We start from the raw sequence: 19,348 nt of genomic DNA on the forward strand, positions 1-19,348 counted from the left end.
TCGTGTGGGTGAAAAGTGGTTGACTAACACTGACCCGAATTGAAAAGATGAGGAAAAACCTGCATGTGGGGTCGCCAGATATACCCCTAACAGGTTTGCTTTTTTACCCTAATTTCTCCAGTATAATGCGTCCTGAAGTATAATGCGCGCCCCCAAAGTTGACCTAAGAAAAATCTGGAAAACCCTTCTCCCAAATTTACAATCCGCACCACCAATTTCCTGCTCCCCATATACTCTGAATATTAGGAAATATTTGTATTTATATTTTTTTTCAGGTTTGTACTTATGTCGTTTTTCAAAAAAAAAAACTATCCGTACAACAATCATTAATAGGAATCATTGTGCATGTGCTAATGTAGCAGGAATATAATTTCGGGATAGGCCACAGGACACACGTGTCCTGGTCCCTGTAATTGAACAGAATCCCTTAACTGACTTGTAATTACTATTTCAGTTGTTACTAATGGGGAAAAAAAATAATAAAATATCTTGCTCTAACATCTTCATAAACCAAAATGGTGTCACCTTCAGCAGGATATTTTGGTAAACTACATTACCATCAACTCTTTCCCATACACAAAAAATATACAGTATAGCAAATGTGAATATGTACCCATTTTTCTATACATTCATTTGAAGTTATTATCGTCATCTAACACATTATTAACTGCACACTGTAATGCAATTTAACAGATGCCATTTTACAAGTGAGTTGTCAGGATGGCACTGCATTATATTCAAATTAAATGGACGATTTATCACAGGCGTGATAAGGTGACGAGCTCCTTTCACTCCACTTTGCATTTTAGCCACAGTTAACTGCAGGCAGCAGGAGCGGGAAGCGGGCGCAATCTATCATCTGGATTCCCTTCAGCACAATTAACTTACATCCAAGGATGACGTTTAAAGGCGCGTGTGACTCATTCCGAAAGTTTAGACGCATCCCGCACATGTAAATCCAACGAGGGTGGACCACGGGAGTGCGGAGGATGGCAACAAAATTGCCTGCAGCGGCAGAGCCACATCAAATATTCAGGCATTATGTTTCCACAGAGGCCAGGTACTGTATATGAAATTGTCACTGCAGCGGAAATGAATTAATGTGTTTGCCGCCCTCTGGTAGAATCCACAGATTCCGCTATTTAAATGTTATCCTGCACTTTCACTTATTCAAACTTTTCTACTCTCGCTGTGGTGTTACGGCTCGGATTCATTCCAAAATCATTAACTATGCTGTCTCTATTTCACAATCTTTGGATTGCTGTGACCTCTTTAGTACAATTAGTGAATATGAAACCCAATGAGTTCACCTCCTTCATACAAAAAACGGAATCACAGAACAGTCTACCGTGCTTGACGTACTTGACTGTGCCTGGAATACGTAAATGATCCACTGCAGCAGAGGCAGTCATCACTGGCGGTCATTAAAAAAAAAAGGTTAACAACCACACCCCGACCATCTGGAAACGATCCACAGTGCTCGTTCACAGATGTGCTAGCAAAATATTTTTTGTTGCAGAAGGGAAAAAATGTTTTTTCGGAGAAAGGGATGACTTTTGACTTTCACTTTTTTGTCATTCGGGACAACGCAAAACAATGAAAGTCCGTCTTATTAAAGATCCCATCCTGGTTCGGCTTTCCAAGTGCAATGGAACCTCAAAGTCAAACATAATCTGTTCTGGAACGCTAGCTGAACTTTGATTATTTTTCATCAGATTTGTAGTACTTTGTATTTGTAGTACAAACTCATTCATGGGGGCTAACCATCTAATATTCGCTGAAAAAATGACCTATTACTGTAATTCCTGTCCTACAAGGCGCGACTTTCTTCACAGCCGCCACGCTAGTTAAAGTTAGCGCCGCCGCGTTAGCATAACCCCCGCCGTGCTAGTGTTAGCACCCCGCCACGTTAGCGTTAGCACCACCACGCTGGTGTTAGCGCTAACGCGGCCGCGCTACCGTTAAAATCTTTCTGTGTACCGAAGCTTATCACCAGGTGCGCTCTGTAGGTCGGGAATTACAGTAACTGTTTTTGTGGTCGTGCCAGAGCAAAAAGTGTTTCTTTGGCATCATCTAATGCAGGGGTCACCAATGCGGTGCCCGCGGGCGAATGGTAGTCCGCGAGGACCATATAAGGCGCCCGCGAGGTATGTTCTAAAAATACCGTAGGCCACAAAGTGTTACTATTATTTGTGCTTTAAATTCTGAATCTGACTTGCTTACGTGAATTAAAATTTGAAAATACCTGCTATGTCATTGACTACAATAAATTAAAACAAAAATATTTTACGTAGGTGTAATGAACTGAGTCTGAAATTTGCCGCAAACAGGTCACGTTAGCCCGTCATACGATCGGTGCTCACGAAGTAGCCTTCAGCCTCAAAAAGGTTGCTGAGCCTTGATCTAATGACATCTTGGCGACACGGGACTTTGTTGAAGTAAGTTGAGGAGATGACGGTAGGAGTGTATATGACGGGTTCGCCATGAAAGAATATTGGTACCTTGAAAGCATATTTGCGGTTGACGTGGTCCTCTGGCGTAACCGGTGCGATGACATAACTGGGCAGAGGAATGCTACCGAGGACCGTCTCCTCACGGCTGTCTGAAGAAACAACAACAACGCACTTACAAACATGTCAGCAAAGGACCTTTCCGACCTGTCAATCACTCGTACAATACCAGCCAATCAGATAGCCCCATTGTCTTAACCCCTGGCTTGACACGCCCCCTCTCGCCGTATTGTCCCACAAGCAATGCTGGTTGTCAGTAGCGTGCGCTTGGAAAAGTTAATGTTACGAAGGAAATGGTCCTCAGATGCGCTTGGGGAACGTGCAATTCTGATGAAAGATATCCCGCTCGGTTACGAGGGGCCCGCTTGGTTGATTCATTTTCCAAAGCCCAAAACGCAGTTGGCGAAGTGTCTACGATGGATTAAGGCTGGCGGAAGAGCGCACGTACAACTCAATGTGAACAATATCAACAAACACAGTTTGATTGAATTATTATCAGTGCTTTATACATTGCAGGAGAACAACTTTCACTTTATTAGTGTCTCACTGACCTCGCGAATGAAGTTGTCATGTTTTATGATAGTGATACGTAAATGCGCCACATCACGCAAGAGAAATGTCTGTGTGCCTATTTGGTTCACTTTTAAGACAGAGCACTGGGTTCTATCACGAGACTACAATGATTATGACTCATGATCTTTCCAAGTAAAAAGTACTCATCCTGCTTGACATGCGCAGTACGATTCCACTATTTTATCCTGTTGGATTTCAATATGAAGTTAAACTTTTTTGCATCGATCGCCAACGTTTCGCTGTAACTCTGACATTGCTTCCTGCTCCGTCCAAAATCTTCATTCCGTGGTACACATCCTTGCGTGAATTAGTTGAAACCTCTTGGTAGAACTTTTTTTGGACAAGTCTGACGCATTTGGCAAAAAAAAAAAAAAAAAAAAAACATACCCCAATGTTATCAGGAATACGCGCTAGAGAATCGACTTCAAACCTGTTCTGTTCAGTCGCCATTTTGGAAGCTTGTGGGACGTGGCAACTGTAAGCTAAGGGGGCGGAGCTCAAAATCACCAGTCGGAAAGGTCCGTTGCACCAACATCATACAAAAATACTGAGTTCTGCCAAGATGTTTTACCATGCTTACAAGAGATTTGGGATTTACTAGCGGCGTGAAAATGCGGCGTCGTTTCAGACAACTCAATGAGCGAGGCCATGTGGCATTCGGAGGCCTTTGGTGTATCTGGCATTGAGCAAGCCTAACCCTGAACAAACGGTCAGGCTAAGGTGGTGACTTTTTGCTATTCTTACATTAATTTTTGGGGGCATTTGTATGAATGAACTCGTCAATGTACTTTTTGAATAAAAAAGCAAGTTATAAGAATTCGAGATTCCGATATTTTGAAATATACCAAAAGGAGACCGGGAAGTGCGACACTATTAAAGAGAAATGAAGACATCCAAGAAAACTCTTCGCAGGTGATAAACTCAAGGCCCGGGGGTCAGATTTGGTCCACCACATCTTTTTTTTTTTTGTGGCCCACGATAGCAAACCACGTACGTCAACCGACACGATTATTGATCAAATCCGTCCAAAAAAATTTGAAACAATTACATGGAACAAATATTTTAAATCATGTTATTGTCACCAAACCATTCTTATGGAACAGTAATTTGAACAATTAGAAAGTATTACCGTTAACTTTTCAGTTCAAAACTAGTCATTTGTTGTCTATGTAATAATGTGAGGGAGTGATTCAATATTTATGTGATTTGACAGCCATAACTGCCTTCCACGGGAAACCGTCACCGCAATTCGTCCCTTGACAAAAATGAGTCTGACACCCCTGCAGATGGTGAATTCTCTGATAAATGAAGCCAATCAGGCCGCAACTTCAGCCTCGTTTGCTGATTCAAATTTTCCTGCAACAAGGTCTATTTTTAGCCAAGCTCCCGAGTACGCATTAAGATAGGACGGAAGGGACCCCGACTTCAATCTGGCCTTGCCTGGAGTCCCTCACGGCCCCGCTGAAGGTAGCAAGAAGTGAGCTGTTGATGAATTTTAAAAACTTTATATCTTCCCTCGTAGACGGACATACTCCGATGTTGTCCCGAATCGTTTTTATCGGTGCCTCGAACGTTGGACTCACCTTTGTAGTAAAACAAGCAGAAGTCGGACAGAACAAACCACTTTCGTTTCCAGAGTCGCATTCCAGAGCTGTCCTGGAAGTTCACAGGGAAAACGCACATGTTGGTTATGTTCGGAACATAACAAAAGAATAATAATGGTCATTTTAATTGTCAAGTGGTGCGAATTGCAATGAAACACAAAATCTTGTCAAATTGAGCAAGCAACCAAAATTTGGGGAACGAAAAAGACACGTGAGAGGAACATATTTCAACTTTTCATGTTCATAAGAGTTCCTTTTTCACGCACATTCATCTGTGTTTGACTTAAGAGAAGAATGCATTTGAATTTAATCCGAAGCAACTCAGTTTTAAAACATTTGTCCATCCATTTTCTTTGCCGCTTATCCACACAAGGGTCGCGGGGAGTGCTGGAGCCTATCCCAGCCGTCAACGGGCAGGAGGCGGGGTACACCCTGAACCAGTCGCCAGCCAATCGCAGGGCACATGTAGACGAACAGCCGCACTCAAAATCCCCCCTTGGGGCAATTTTAGAGCGTCCAATTAATGTTGCGTGTTTTTGGGATGTGGGAGGAAACCGGAGTGCCCACCCGGAGAAAACCCACGCAGGCACGGGGAGAACATGCAAACTCCACACACGTGGGTCCGGGATTGAACCCGGGAACTCAGAACTGTGAGGCCAAGGCTTTCTAGCTGAGCCACCGTGCCGCCTTAAACATTTATATAGGCGCAATTTTACCAATATTGTATTTCAGTCTACGTTAAATGAATACAAATACAATTCCCAACATCCATCCATCCATCAATTTTCCAAGCCGCTTATCCTCACAAGAGCCGCGGGAGGGCCGGCGAAAGGTGAACTACACCCTGAACTAGTTGCCAGTCCAGTCGCATGGCACACAATTTACAAAGTTTACATGAAATATAATTTAACATTAGAATGAAGGATGCAGGGTGGATCAGCTGGGAAAGCGTTGGCCTCACAGTTCTGAGGATCTGGGTTCGATCCCGGCCCCGCCTGCGTGGAGTTTGCAAGTTCTCCCCGTGCCTGCGTGGGTTTTCTCCGGGCACTCCGGTTTCCTCCCACATCCCCAAAACATGCAACATTAATCGGAGCCTCTAAATTGACCCTAGGTGTGATTGCGAGTGCGACTGCTGTCTATCTCCATGTGCCCTGCGATTGGCTGGCGACCAGTTCAGGGTGTCCCCCGCCTCCTGCCCGTTGACGCCTGGGATAGGCTCCAGCACTCCCCGGGACCCTCGTGAGGATAAGCGGCTAAGATAATGGATGAAGGATGAAAGTAGTATTTTTCATGTAGAGTACATGTTTTAAATTTTGAATTACAGTACGTTTTACTCTCCAAGTCGAATGATTTTATTTTACTTCCAGTTCAGTTGCAGTCACTCACATTTGAAAAATGTACGGGTGTGGTCAGTCGTGATTTATGCAATTTCGAGATGTAAAAAGTTGGATGAAACAGTGTTCCAAAACATTCGTTGAAATGTCAAAGTCCACCCCCATTTTCTTTATGTATAATACATACCATATTCCTACATTATCATGAATATTATGCGCTGCCTTCAAATATTCTACTCCCATTCGAAAAGGTTTGGCAAGGTTGTCCGAGGATCGTGAATCAATACGTATGAATACGAAGAAAAAAAAAAAAAGCATTTATAGCTTATGTTTACAATGTTAAAAGTTGAACCTGCCGTAAATCAGCGGGTTGACTTTTTTTACAGCGATTGTGTTGAAAATTGTTGCCGCTCCTACGATCAATCACCTGTTTATAGAGCCAGCCCCTCACAACCACCGGGACGTTGAGGTTTCTTTTAATAGCTTGATCCCGCTTGCCGAAACTGTGACATCTACTCGACGCTCGGGATGCCTGCAAGGACGCACAAAGATAAAGTTGTTTTGCTGACACGTGGAAAAAAAAAAATTCTGCGCTTACCTGTTGGAGAGAAACATATCGACCTTCAAAAAGCAAATACCAGTTCGAAAAAACGTGTCATGCCCTTACAGCGTGATGAGAAATTCCAGAAACAACCGAGGATGTGTACATGCATTTATTAAGATACAAGGTCATTGTAAAGTGTGGAATATAGTCTGGTATTTAATTACTCTTCACAGGTTTTTTTTTTTTTTCTTGCAGAGATGCATTGTCTGCCTGATACTCGCAGGCTCACTTAATCTTTAAAATGTATTATTGGATGTGTAGAAAAATACACATTAATGAAAATCTCACAACTCTGCATTGATTTGACGAAGACGGAAGCCAGAATTGTCAATGAAACAACGCTAAATAATTATCGACTAGGAGGTTTTTTTTAGCTTTATACTCTTTTCATTACTGGTACTGATATTTGTAGGCTAGCTTTACACAGTGACGTAGCAAAAAAAAAAAAAAAAAAAAAAAAAGTGAAGTACGGGGACAATGATAATATATATTCTCGTGTGTTTTACGTTTAATCTGTGAGGAAAACAAAAGTCTACAACATTTGTCACTCATTGTTTTGCATTCCGGTGTTATTAGCCAAGAAAAAAAAATGACTGCATTACTGCACCATGTGGCTATTAATCAGAATAAGATAGAGTTGACTAAATCACTTTATCAAAATTAGTGTTTGTTATCAGCCAAAGTATGGAAAAAAATGTAAAAATCAAAAAAAGAATTCAGGAATGAATTTTAGGCTCTCACTCACCTTTGAGGTCGACGTGGAATCCATCGGCGCTGAGGTCACAAGTTTGCAGGACTCGGCGACCATACTGGGTGATGTGCGACTGGACATGCGGGACTCGATCCTACGGTCGCAGAGAGAGCGGCAGGAAGCAGTCGGTTAACAAAAGCCACTGCACTGAGGTTCCTTCTCAGTCCTTTTGGGTACAAATACTTTTGGGACCAGTACATCACACAAGTGACGAGACACTTTTGTAAATTACTTCATCGCATCTTTTCATGGGACGACACTGAAGAAATTGCATTTTACTTCAATATAAAGCAGTCGGCGTACAGCTTACAGAACAACGTTTCATTCACCGGTCATGGACGACTGAAAGAAAACGTTTGAATGCAACACCGGAAAATAATGTGTGTCACACAAAAATAAGCCGTGATTTGTACATTTTCCCGTAGGGGTGTTCTCACGTTTGTTGATAGCGTTTAGAGTTTCAGTTAGTTAAAGCAGGGGTGCTCCATGCGTCGATCGCTAAGCAGTCTTGGTCGATCGCGGGACGGCGTGCCAAAAAAAAAAAAAAAAAGATATCAGCCAATGTGCACCGCTGATGCAGTCTTTTCGAACATATTCTGCATTGCGCGCAATAAATAAATTAATTAATTAATTAATCCAGCGCAAATTGAAAGTATAACATCCAGCTATTCGGTTTGTGGCATTTTGGAATGTGATTCAACGAGTGGGGGATGACTGGTTGTTCCATTCAATGACACAATTCATATACATACTGTAAAAAAAATGAAAAGAAGAAGCCACTGGTTTCTTTTAGGCACCACACGGAACTTTCTCTAACAACGACCGCTACTCCGCCAGTTTCTTTTTCCTAGTTTACCTTACAAGCGCTCTTAAAGACTTACACTCATAATTCCAAATGTTACGCTATTTACACAGCCCATCAATGTGTTTTACAATGACGATGTCCACCACCGCAACACAGTCTGGGCAACGTAGAGCAAAGACAAGCTAGACATCCTGCTTATGCTTACGTTCGATATTAATGGAGAAAGTTAAAAAAGAAATGCTGTTGTTTTAAGATGCAATTACCGTCGGAGTATGTGAACAATCACAGAAAAAGTGGTTAAACCAGACGAGATTTTCTCTTTTCCAAGCGGGAAAGGTCTGGTCTGAAGCCAAAGTAGAAAGTGCAGGATGAGATGGTGTAAAATTTGAAAATTCCACCTTGGCACAGCCTGATCCAGGATGAAAGCTAATTCTGTATGTTAAATATAGGAGGCAACATAACATTAACCTTAAAACGGTTGGGAGCATCATCATGCTGCTTGGAAAGTAGATCTTGGGGTAAAAAAAAAAAAAAGACCGGGCACCCCTGAACTAACGTTTCAGTTTCAGTTAGTTAAAGTTTCAACAGAAATACTGGGTGTGAGCTCTTTTGCCACCTCTGCTCATTTTCTTTTACTGGACTTGAAACATCGATAATCAAAAGAGAAAGGGATGTGACTATTTCCCGGCATCGGCAACACCGGCTGTGCTGACTGCTGTGACACTGTGGTGGCAACACGGAGTCCAAGCAGAACAGCGTACATGCAGCAAGATGATGTTGAAGGATCCAACAAACAAAACAAAACAAAAAAAGGGCCAAGGGAATTTTTTTTTTAGTCTATAAATCATACACTATTGCAATTCAGGGCCTCCTGCAGTACAAAAAGTCATTTTCCCCGCCTAATTGTTGGAATGAGGCGTTAAACGGCATTTGTAAATCCAGCGACCTGTTCCACCGGCATACTATTGATTTGTAACGGCGGTTGCGTGACATTGTCACATCCGCCGTAGCGATGATCTTATCACGCGCATTGATTATGCAAATGTGAATAGATTTTGACATGAACACACTAGTGCGCAGCGTGAAAAGACATTTGACAGATTGAGCTGTCACTAAATACTTTAATAAGTCCACATTAGTGTTCAGAAAGAGGCTACGACAGCTGTGAGTCACATACAACATTGTGCCACATTATTTAGAGGATTACAAATGATTCCTGTTCAAAATTGCTCCGTTACTTTGAAACCTGAAGTAATTACATTTTACTTACATGATACTTTTCACAGAGAGTGCATCACAGATATACGAGAATAATCTCATATTGTTGTTCATTCTTACATACTGTATATATAAATAAAAGAAAAACATCAAGCAGGTGACAAGACTAATAAAAAAAAAAAAAAACATCTCTTCAATTCTGATTAACCACAGATAATGTTCTGATATTCTATTCTTGTCGCCTTTTCCTGAATTTATTTTTCCCTTTTTTTTCGGGTGTTTCCGGCAGAAGCTGCAAAGTTTGACATCGGCCGTTACTTCCAGCTGTCCAAACTTTCTTCCACCTTATCTAAGGCCCCCCACTTCCAGCTGAAGAAAAACAGCCCCGATACATAACGCAGCCATCAATATCGCTTTGCGCCACCGTCGTAATATAGCTCTCTACCCCGGGTAACTTTGACCACTAAATTTACCAGGAAGTTTCTGCGTCACTGCAAAGTATCCCCAGATGAGCATTGAAAAAGTCTCCGAAAGTAGAAGTAGGAGAAAGAAAAAAAGAGAGAAGCAGCAGAAACGTCTTTACAACCAGCGGACAGTCGCGTTGCCACCAAGGCCGGTCGGTCTTAAAGCTCCACTGTCATGAAATGCATGATATTTAGTATGTTATGAATGGAAAAACGGCAGCTGGAATGGACCCATCTGATTTTGCACCACACAACATGATTTTGATGTACTGTATATGGCTTTTTGTAACTTCCGCCATTTGTTTCCGAGAAGAAGCAGGAAGTGACGTTTAGTAGCAGACGGCCACTCAAGCGGTCTTGTCCGTTTCTCCTAGTTTTACCTCCGGGAAGGTAGCTCGGAGTTCCTTCGTGTTAGCCAAAATGCCGGCTCGTTGTATTGCTGGATATTGTTCGAACGCTCGGGAGGATGGATTTACTCTTCATACTTCGTGAAAAATGGATTGCACAGGTGCAAAGGACGAGAGCTTCGTGCGTTCCAAATGACAGGTAGCTGTGTATACAGATACTAAAAAAAAAAAAAAAAAAAAAAAAAACAGTAGTTGGGGGCAGTCGTAATCCTCTCATGACGTAACAAAAGATTCGCGTACGTAAGTCAGGGGTTTTAAATGTGTCGGAGTGCGCGTCGGACGGCTTCCGAGCAGCAGCCGCGGAAGGACGGCCTGTGCACGGCATTGTGGATCGCCGCAAGATCGGGCCCGGCATTAGCCCCGACGCGGAGGTGAATCGGGCGAGGAGGTAGTTTGGCCGTGGTCTCCCCCCCACCGGTCACCGGTGTCTTGGCAGCCCACTTTGTGCGACGGCTTCCGCGTTGGCCCGGACGCGGAGGTGGTTTGGCGACGTGCGGGAAGAGAAATGAGTCCCCCCACCCACCTTCCCCCGCCCGGCATCGGTACTCCTGAGTACGCTACATACTGTCGGGAAGTCTGCTGTTAGTTAGAAGTGATCCGTGTATCATCTAAATATGTCTCGAAACGATAGGGTAATATTGGCCAGGTCATTTCACTCGATTGTGAGATGTTCTCTTCTTCCAAAAGAGCTTCCGTGTTCCATAGCAAGATGCCACTACGTGTTTTCAATGGCGACTGTCCCCGTGTAACATCTGCTGATGACGTCGCAGGCAATATGGCGACCGCTCGGATGTCGAATGAGACTTCCGCAACTTTGCGCATGGATGACGCGCTCTCCGCTCATATTCATTTTTCCGTATAGATATTGTGACATTATCTATTTTAGAATGTTTATAGGCATGAGAGTGGAGATTTAAGGCTAGATAAGACCTGGACGTGAACAAAAGTACTGTTTTTAAAATGTAGAATGTATAATTCAAAAGTCATCAGAAATATAAATAAGTACAAATACCTGAAAAATGCTACTTAATAGTAATAAATGAGCTGTACTTCGTTGCTTCTGACCAGCGCTGCGGTCCTTTCTTGGGAAAATCCACTTCCCGAGCCCGAGTGAGCTCATGACGGAAAACAACGCGTGACCCGTTTCCCTGAGATTTGTGCCGCCGGCACGCCTGCATTGTTTCACAGCGGGGTCAAAGCAAGCGCTAACTCTCGCCTCTTCCTGCTCGCTGTGCTCCATCACGACCGAGTGAGAGATGTTCGGGCGAATGAGTGGCTAAAGCGAGATCGCGTAGTGAACGTTACGTTTTTGTTTTTAAATCTGTCCTTTGCTGCACCACCTGCACTGCAGCCGTCCTCTCTTCCGGGATGTTTCCTGTCAAGGGGGCACTTTGATTTTATGTGATGCTCGCTAGCGTTTACCACTAGTGTCACCGCAATGGTTTCCAAAGAGATTTGTCATCCTGTGTCCACTGGACAAGGGTCATATTTCACATTGTTTCAAGCGCCGAAGCTGGATTTGCTCGTGCAATGGTGTTAAATGTTGGTCCTTGCGCTGCCATTATTATAGCTGAGAAGCTGACTAATTGTGTGATAATTCATCAAGAACTCTCGTTTTAAAAGGCCAAATCGAGACTGGCTTACATAAACCAAGTACTCCTGGGAAAGTTTATCAAAAAGACACACAAAGGCATTTAATCTCGAGGGAAACCGGCTTCCTTCTCAGTAGTATTAAGAAACGCTAGACTCCCGCGGGATTCTAGAGAAACACCGGCGCCGTAGGGCAAGAGGAGCGGGTACGACTTCGACAGATCGCCAGGCAATGGGACAGAGAGAAATTGTTTAAAAACTCCCCCACCCTCCGGATAATAACCTTTACGACACAATTGGAAAAAAAATCTTTGAGAAGGGTAACACAAAACTAGTGAAATGAGGTATTTGCACAAGTGTGCACACCCATTTATGGAGTAACTGTGATGAGGCTGTGTTCGGATTCCGAATGAACCGCTCACATTCAAACTTGTACCAAATGGAAGTCAACACACATCTAATTCACGTCTTATTGGTGACCTTGACTATGCTGCGCACGTCACCTCATCTCTGATATTGTGGTTCTGGTCGGTGGGGGGTGGGGGGCTGATCTTCCAAATCACCCCCTTCCAGGTCTCACTGTCATTGCCAACATGAGCGGTGAAGTATCCCAGGAGAACGATGGGAGTCCCCAGTGGGAAATTTCAAATTCCATTTCAAAATTGACTTCAATGGAAGTAGGAATAAATTCATCTTGAAATTCAATGCAATGTATAACGCTCGTGCACCTACGTCATAAAAATCATTTTTGTCTTGGTTGCCATAGTGCCGGTCTAACAAAGCATTGTTCAATGCTAAGTCGGTTGGAGATAACACGAAAATATGTCTTATAACACGACGCCCAGACTTTTGTCCGATCCCATTAGACATTTAGAAGCTGAAAATAAACAAAGGTATGTGGAAAAATTAGATAAACTCGGCATAGACGACACGTATTTAATGCCGAAGTCGATATTTTTTGGACTGTTAATTCGCTCCCGCTTGTCTTGGACAACTGGATCTACACGCAGATCTGGTGAGTTAAGTCGTCAAGATTTACACGGAAGAGTTTGAAAGCGTATAAAAGTCTGGACGCATACAAATACTTTGTTGCTGGATCTGTTCTCAATCAGGAATAAATCCCACTTAGTGACGCGTTGACGGCTTGTGAACACGGAAATGTATTCGGCCACACGTTAACCTTAGCCGGAATCCATCGATCTTTTCAGCTAGTATTCAATACAAATACCAATATTTAAATATAGTATGTCATTATTTTGTGGTTAAAAAAAAAAAATGGTATTCTAAATTTAAGTTTATACTACGTGACCATTTTAGTATCAGCTGAAAGTTTTTAAAAAAAATCTGTTAAAAGGAAGGCAGAGTGACAAACAACACAGGATGTTGTTTGACAGCTTGTCATAACTGATGCTGCAATTACTGTACAGCACTTACAGTTCCTATGTGGACTTTCTGAACAGTGTGTTGCTGACATCCAGCTCATGCACGAAGGACATTCAACGGACCTTGGAAACGTGCGCCTAATTACTAAATAATCCTCAGGAGGGGACAAAACATGACTCATAAAAATCATATCCCACGTGAGAAAAAGAGCCATTTTCGTACCGCTCCCCCCTCCCAGCAAAAAATAATCACTTAATCATCTTTCACGCGCATCGTGTCCCACCTGCCGGCAGGAATATGATCGCAAAAAAAGATGACATAAATTGCGCCGTGAAGCCGTCACGCGCCTCTGATGGCTCCGCGAACATGACTCACTGACAAAGCGATAAAACGAAGGCTGGTAAATCCAGGGGGCCACATAAGATGACGTTCCATACTGCGGTGAAAGGGAAAAAACAAAAACAAAAAACGATATATATTCATGAAGGATGAGGACTCTGTCACGCAACAAAATCACAGAAACACTTCCATGAATTCCCTTTTACGACTTGACTGTCATTGAAATAAACACGCCGAGAGAAATGATGATCTAATACAAGCAGGCTGATGAGTTTCACTGAGATGCGACAATGAAAACACTCAAAAGCGTCATGTAATGCGAGTAATTCTTGTGTTCGGGGATTGGAACACTGAAAACACTCTGGCGTACTCCGTGATCGACATGCCGTATGTCATTCAGGTTACGCGTTCATCCATTTTACGGTAACTCGAAAGTGTCCTCTAAGTCAGTGAATGTCAAAGTGAGGTATCCCTAACACTTGTGCGAAATGGGATGTATCCATCTTGTGCTATGCAAAAAAAATAATCCCTGCTGGAGTACAGTTCAATAATAAATAAATGGGGAAAAGATAGACGCACTCACTTGTCCTGCAGCGTGTATTCTGTGTTCTCTGGTGAAATCTGCCCGGTAACAGGGTGTCGAAATGATGTGCACCTCACGTTGTGGCTGCAGGAGGGGAGAAAAAAGAAAAGAAAATGAGTCATTCGCTCCAGCACCCAAAAAAAAAAAACACCAATGTTTCTCATATTTTAACGGACAACAATGGACCTTTCCAAGCTGTCAATCACTCGTACAATAGTAGCCAATCAGACAGCCGCGTTGTCTTAACCCCTGGCTTGACACGCCCCCTCTGGCCGTATTGTCCCACAAGCAATGCTGGTTGTCAGTAGCGTGCGCTTGGAAAAGTTAACGTGACGAAGGAAATGGTCCAGGAGAACAACTTTCACTTTGTTAGCGTATCACTGACCTGCTGAATGAAGTGTGTCATGTTTTATTTTTTAGGGATACGTAAATGCGCCATGTCATGCAAGAGAAATGTCGATTTGCCTATTTGGATCACATCAGACTTTTTAAGACAGAGGACTGGGTTCGATTCAGAGCCACGTCAAATGAATACACCCACTCACTTATAAAGACTAGAATGATATTGGTCGTGATCTTTCGGAGTAAAAAGTACTCACCCTGCTTTACATGCGCAGTACGATTCCACTATTTTGTCCTGTTGGATTTCAATAGGAAGTGAGGCGTCAAACATTTTTGCATCGATCACCAACATTTCGCTGTAACTCTGACATTGGAATCTGCTCCGTCCAAAATCTAAATTCCGTGCACAAATCCTTGGGTGAAACAGTCGAGACCTCTCTGTAGAACTCTCTTGGACAAGTCTGGCGCATTTGGTAAAAAACATACCAGAATATGATCTGGAATAAGCGATAGAGAATAGACTTCAAACCAGTTCTGTTCAGTCGCCATTTTGTAAGCTTGTGGGACATGGCTAAGGAGGCGGAGCTTAACATCGCCATCGGAAGGATCCATTAGTTGTTGCTACCTGCTTTGCGTTTGGACCCTTCTGCGCCTGCGCACATCGACTGCTACGGTGAGCTATGGCAACCCCACTAGGACAAACTGTCTCTGACATTGTACAGTATGCACTGATGAGGGCTCTGCAAGCCATACGCAACATCAAAAGAGCCAGATATGGCTCGCGAGCCATAGGTTTCCGACCCCTGCTCTATACTAACATTTCCATTGGTAGGACTGGCCATCGGAAAGGTCCATAGCTTTGGATTGTATCAAAATAAAGTTTTGGCCTTGTAGCCCGTCCTCTCCAAAAGTATTTAGACAATTCCTTTGTTTTTTTTAAGTAAACTGAAGACATGTGGGGTCCAGATTAAATGCTGAATACGGGACAAAAGTTGATAATTCCATCTTTCATTTCATGGTGTTTACGTCCAGATGTGACCAACAAGTCAGGACAGAGGGAGTTACAGTACTAGTTTTTGGAGAATAGTAAAATTACTCATGTAGGCTACTTATACGGCATTTTGATGTTGGTGATTATGTTGATGCTTGGGGGGTTTGAGGATCACGGCCGTATATCATTTAAAGAACGAGAAGACCAAAAATTCCAACCTTTCAAACAGGAAGAAAGAAATGAAGATGACGCAACCATGCCACCCGCCGGTCATAACTTCGTTCCAAAATCCTTTAATTTTCTTTTACGTTGGATTACGACCAAAACTGTTTTCCAATATGCGCAGTTTTATGCCGCCGAACGCGAGCGGGGCAGCTTTTTGTTAGCTACGGTCATCACCCGACCCATTTAATCTTTAATCGCCGTCGGCGAGGGGAAATGTGTATCTTATTCCCAATCATCACTTTTATGATATAACCGTTCAGTTAAATAAAAAACAGTGAATAAACACTCCTGCAGCTTTTCTATTAACATGCTCCAAATACTAAATATGTGAGACAAATATGTTTACACGCTGGTCGCTAAAAGTGCTTTAAGGTTGAATAAACCGCCGCATGTGTTGGCGTGATGGCTCAAACAACAACAATTCTGAAAGATACAAACTAAACGGCTTCCCGCATGTCGCCATGCAGCAGAGATTTATGCGTTGACATTTCGCAAAAGTTCACGCAACATATTGAACAGGATTGATGCCAAGAGATTCGGCGCAGACAAAAAAAAACAAAAAAACAATCGGACGTGATAAACACTGCACGCTTTTTGCAGAAGTAGTAATGTGGTCGCCATATACAATATACACAAAACCTAAACACACACAGACACGGGCTGGGGACCAGGCCCGTCCCCGGTACCGACTCCTCGTGGGCCGAGCTGCACTGGCCATGCCGCAGAGCACTGCACCACCGGCACACGGCCCCGTTAATTAGAAAGCTGCATTCTTTGAGCCTTTTGTTACAGCTACATTACTTCTGAACTATTTGTCACGGAATTCGCAGCATCCCCGGTTAGTGCGGCGAAGGCTGCAAGCACAGTACATCTATTTGTTTGCGGCGAGCCTCGTCGACGCTCGCGGCGCCGGCGTCCCTGACGGCAACGTCAACTCTTGCCGCAGATTACCCGTCAAGCGGGATCTACCGTACATTGCGGTGACTTTATATTGCGCATGTCGTTAAAAGAAAAACGCTGGTCGCTTCTAGCGTTATATGGGCCCTGCACTCTTTGAAGTACACAGTCAATTTGCCCTGTGACTCCGCGGACGAGAGCCATAAAAGAATCAGTAGTGATTTCAATTGATTCGTATGTTTATTTTGAAAAAAAAATCATAATAATCCCGAATCATAAATGCTCTAAAACAGCTGGCAGTGAAGTCATTTATGAGGTCTCAGCTCAAGTAGTTTTTGGTGACGAACTAAACAAACAACCAACCAAATATCTCACTCTGAGTTCAATGCATGGCATGGGTAAGAACTCCATAAATATCCATTTTTAATTATGGAGTACATTAGGTGAGAGTTTGTTTGTTTTTTGACATCACAAGACCGAAGCTATTCAAAGTTAGTGTTCATGCATCCCATCTATAAATGTTTTTTTTTTTTTTTTTTTTTTTAGGTCCCGTAATTTCTCACATACAGTATAATGCACATTTTTTTTTCCCAAAAGAAATTTGTCACACACCATGTTTGCTGGTATAGGCTCCGGCACTCCCGCCACCCTTGTGAGGATATGCGACTTGGAAAATGGATGGATGGATATTCGGAAAATTACAAGACCGTAGCACACATTACACATAGGTGCAGGGGAAAATGAAAAAAATAAAACGTGACATTTTATAAATCTATGCCATCATCTAGCAGTTATGAAAAAGTTATACGCTTTCATTCCAATATGCCACTGCCCCTTAGCGGCTGTGAGAATGGTGTACATTTTCATTCTAGTATGCCACCGCCACCAAGAGGTAAGCTTGCATACCCAGGCAAAATATGTGAAATATCGTTTATTTTATTATTATTTTTTTTTTTAAATATGACTGAACAACAGCCATCATTTTCCATTTATCCATGCTCATGTTTTGTTTATTAATCATGCTTTTCTGAAATGCTTGATTGAAATAAAGTTTTAAACGTGTCGCGAGTTCGAGTTCTGACAAATTACAAATACTGAATAATCAAACATATGAGCACAGCTAGGTGTTTTTTTTTTTTTTCATTTACTAAATAATAGTAGGGCTGAGAATTTTAAAATAAGACCGAGTCAATAAAAATAATTACTGGACATGTACAAATAAAATGCTTAACTTCAGAATAATTAACTAACAAACTAGAGATAATACTTCATGTTTTGATCATAAAGGTAGAAACAAAATCGTGCATTGTAAAAATGCATTATACATGGGTAGAAGGATTTTCCAGAATTTTGAGGTCAACTTTGGGGTGCCTAATACACATGGCTGTGCAATACACACGAGAAAAATTACAGCACTCGCTACAAGCCGTGAACGGGAAATTCAATCCCCACTTTTGAACCAGACTCGAACATGTGACCATCTAGTTATGCCGCTCCATCATCATACAACAGCTGTGCATACAAATTCCTTTACATTCAATACAGATAGCGTGTTATATATTAAAACAGTCACAACTCCTCAGTAAGCTGCTGTAATATTCGTATTTTTTTTACAAAGGACAAAGAAAAAAGTATTATATTGTGTCTTTATGTGTTGCATCACCGTTTGTGTTTGAAAATCAGCTTCTTAAAGGGTTAACAGTGTTCCTGTATGTTACCATGTCTGGCATTTTCCATTGTTTGTGAGCATGAAGTAAGGCGACTTTCCTACGGTAAACCTACAGTATGTGGTTGTTTTAAATAGTGTATTTCTCTTTGTTGTGCATTCAATTTGACAGCAAACTTCAAGATTAAGCAGCATTAAACCTTATTTTTTTTTTTAAAGAACTTTTCACTAGCTGCCAAAATGCAGCAGATTGTGGAGTTAAATTGAGTTTGCTGTCAATCTACGGCTTGTATCTCAAATTTTTACTTGTAGATATTTTTTTTTATTGAAAGTCAAGGTATCACTGTACTTGATATTTCGTGATCACATTATTTTGCATTCATTCGTGCTTTCCTTTTGTCATCAGATGACCAAATTTGATTAATAATCTACACCTTATCTGTACTTTGTCAGATCCAGCCGCACACTTTGATCCTGTCGCTGGACACTCAACGCAAACCACTTGGTGGGGTGGAGTTTGTTTCCATAAGCAGAAAAAGATGACTCACAAGCACATTTCTCAATGGAGCGCTGCTTACGTTTGCAGAGAAAATGGTGCAAGTACGTTTAAAGCACTTTTCAACAATTGTGTGCTGCATTCCTTGGCGGAAAAAGAGGTGTGTTGCAAATACAATAAAACCTAAACCAAAGTTCAACGCTTTTGTGTACACTCGTCAGCCTTGCACAAGAGCTGCCTTTACAGCAATGTTCCTTAGTTTTGTTTTCCACAACAGAAAGATAACCCAAAAATGTTAATTGCGGTGGTCGTAGTTAGCAGGCGACACCATCATTTACATTTTCAATGCAGCTCTTGCATTACACCTTGTTACAGTGAAGAAAACAAGTATTTGAACGCCCTGCTATATTGTAAGTTCTCCCACTTAGAAATCATGGAGGGGTCTGAAATTTTCGTCGTATTTTGCATGTCCACTGTGAGAGAGATCATCTAAAAAAAAAAAAAAAAAAAATCCAATTATTTGTGTGATACAGCTGCAATTAAGTATTTGGACACCTGAGAAAAAC

General features: G+C 42.2%; 1 protein-coding gene across 15 annotated transcripts in view; it reads right to left on the bottom strand.

Annotated features, from left to right (window-relative positions):
• plekha7b (pleckstrin homology domain containing, family A member 7b) overlaps positions 1-19,348 on the bottom strand; it is a 93,118-nt gene that overhangs the window by 40,699 nt on the left and 33,071 nt on the right. For all 15 annotated transcript variants that reach the window (XM_061813763.1, XM_061813770.1, XM_061813771.1 and 12 more), the window contains 5 exons: positions 14,166-14,249; positions 7,371-7,470; positions 6,449-6,553; positions 4,667-4,739; positions 2,502-2,602 (listed from right to left, as the gene is read on the bottom strand). In XM_061813763.1, coding sequence (XP_061669747.1) covers positions 2,502-2,602; positions 4,667-4,739; positions 6,449-6,553; positions 7,371-7,470; positions 14,166-14,249 — 463 coding nt within the window. The remainder of the gene's footprint in view (positions 1-2,501; positions 2,603-4,666; positions 4,740-6,448; positions 6,554-7,370; positions 7,471-14,165; positions 14,250-19,348) is intronic.

The sequence above is a fragment of the Syngnathoides biaculeatus genome, chromosome 3 (genome assembly GCF_019802595.1).
Source record: "Syngnathoides biaculeatus isolate LvHL_M chromosome 3, ASM1980259v1, whole genome shotgun sequence".
Classification (NCBI taxonomy): Eukaryota; Metazoa; Chordata; class Actinopteri; order Syngnathiformes; family Syngnathidae; genus Syngnathoides; species Syngnathoides biaculeatus.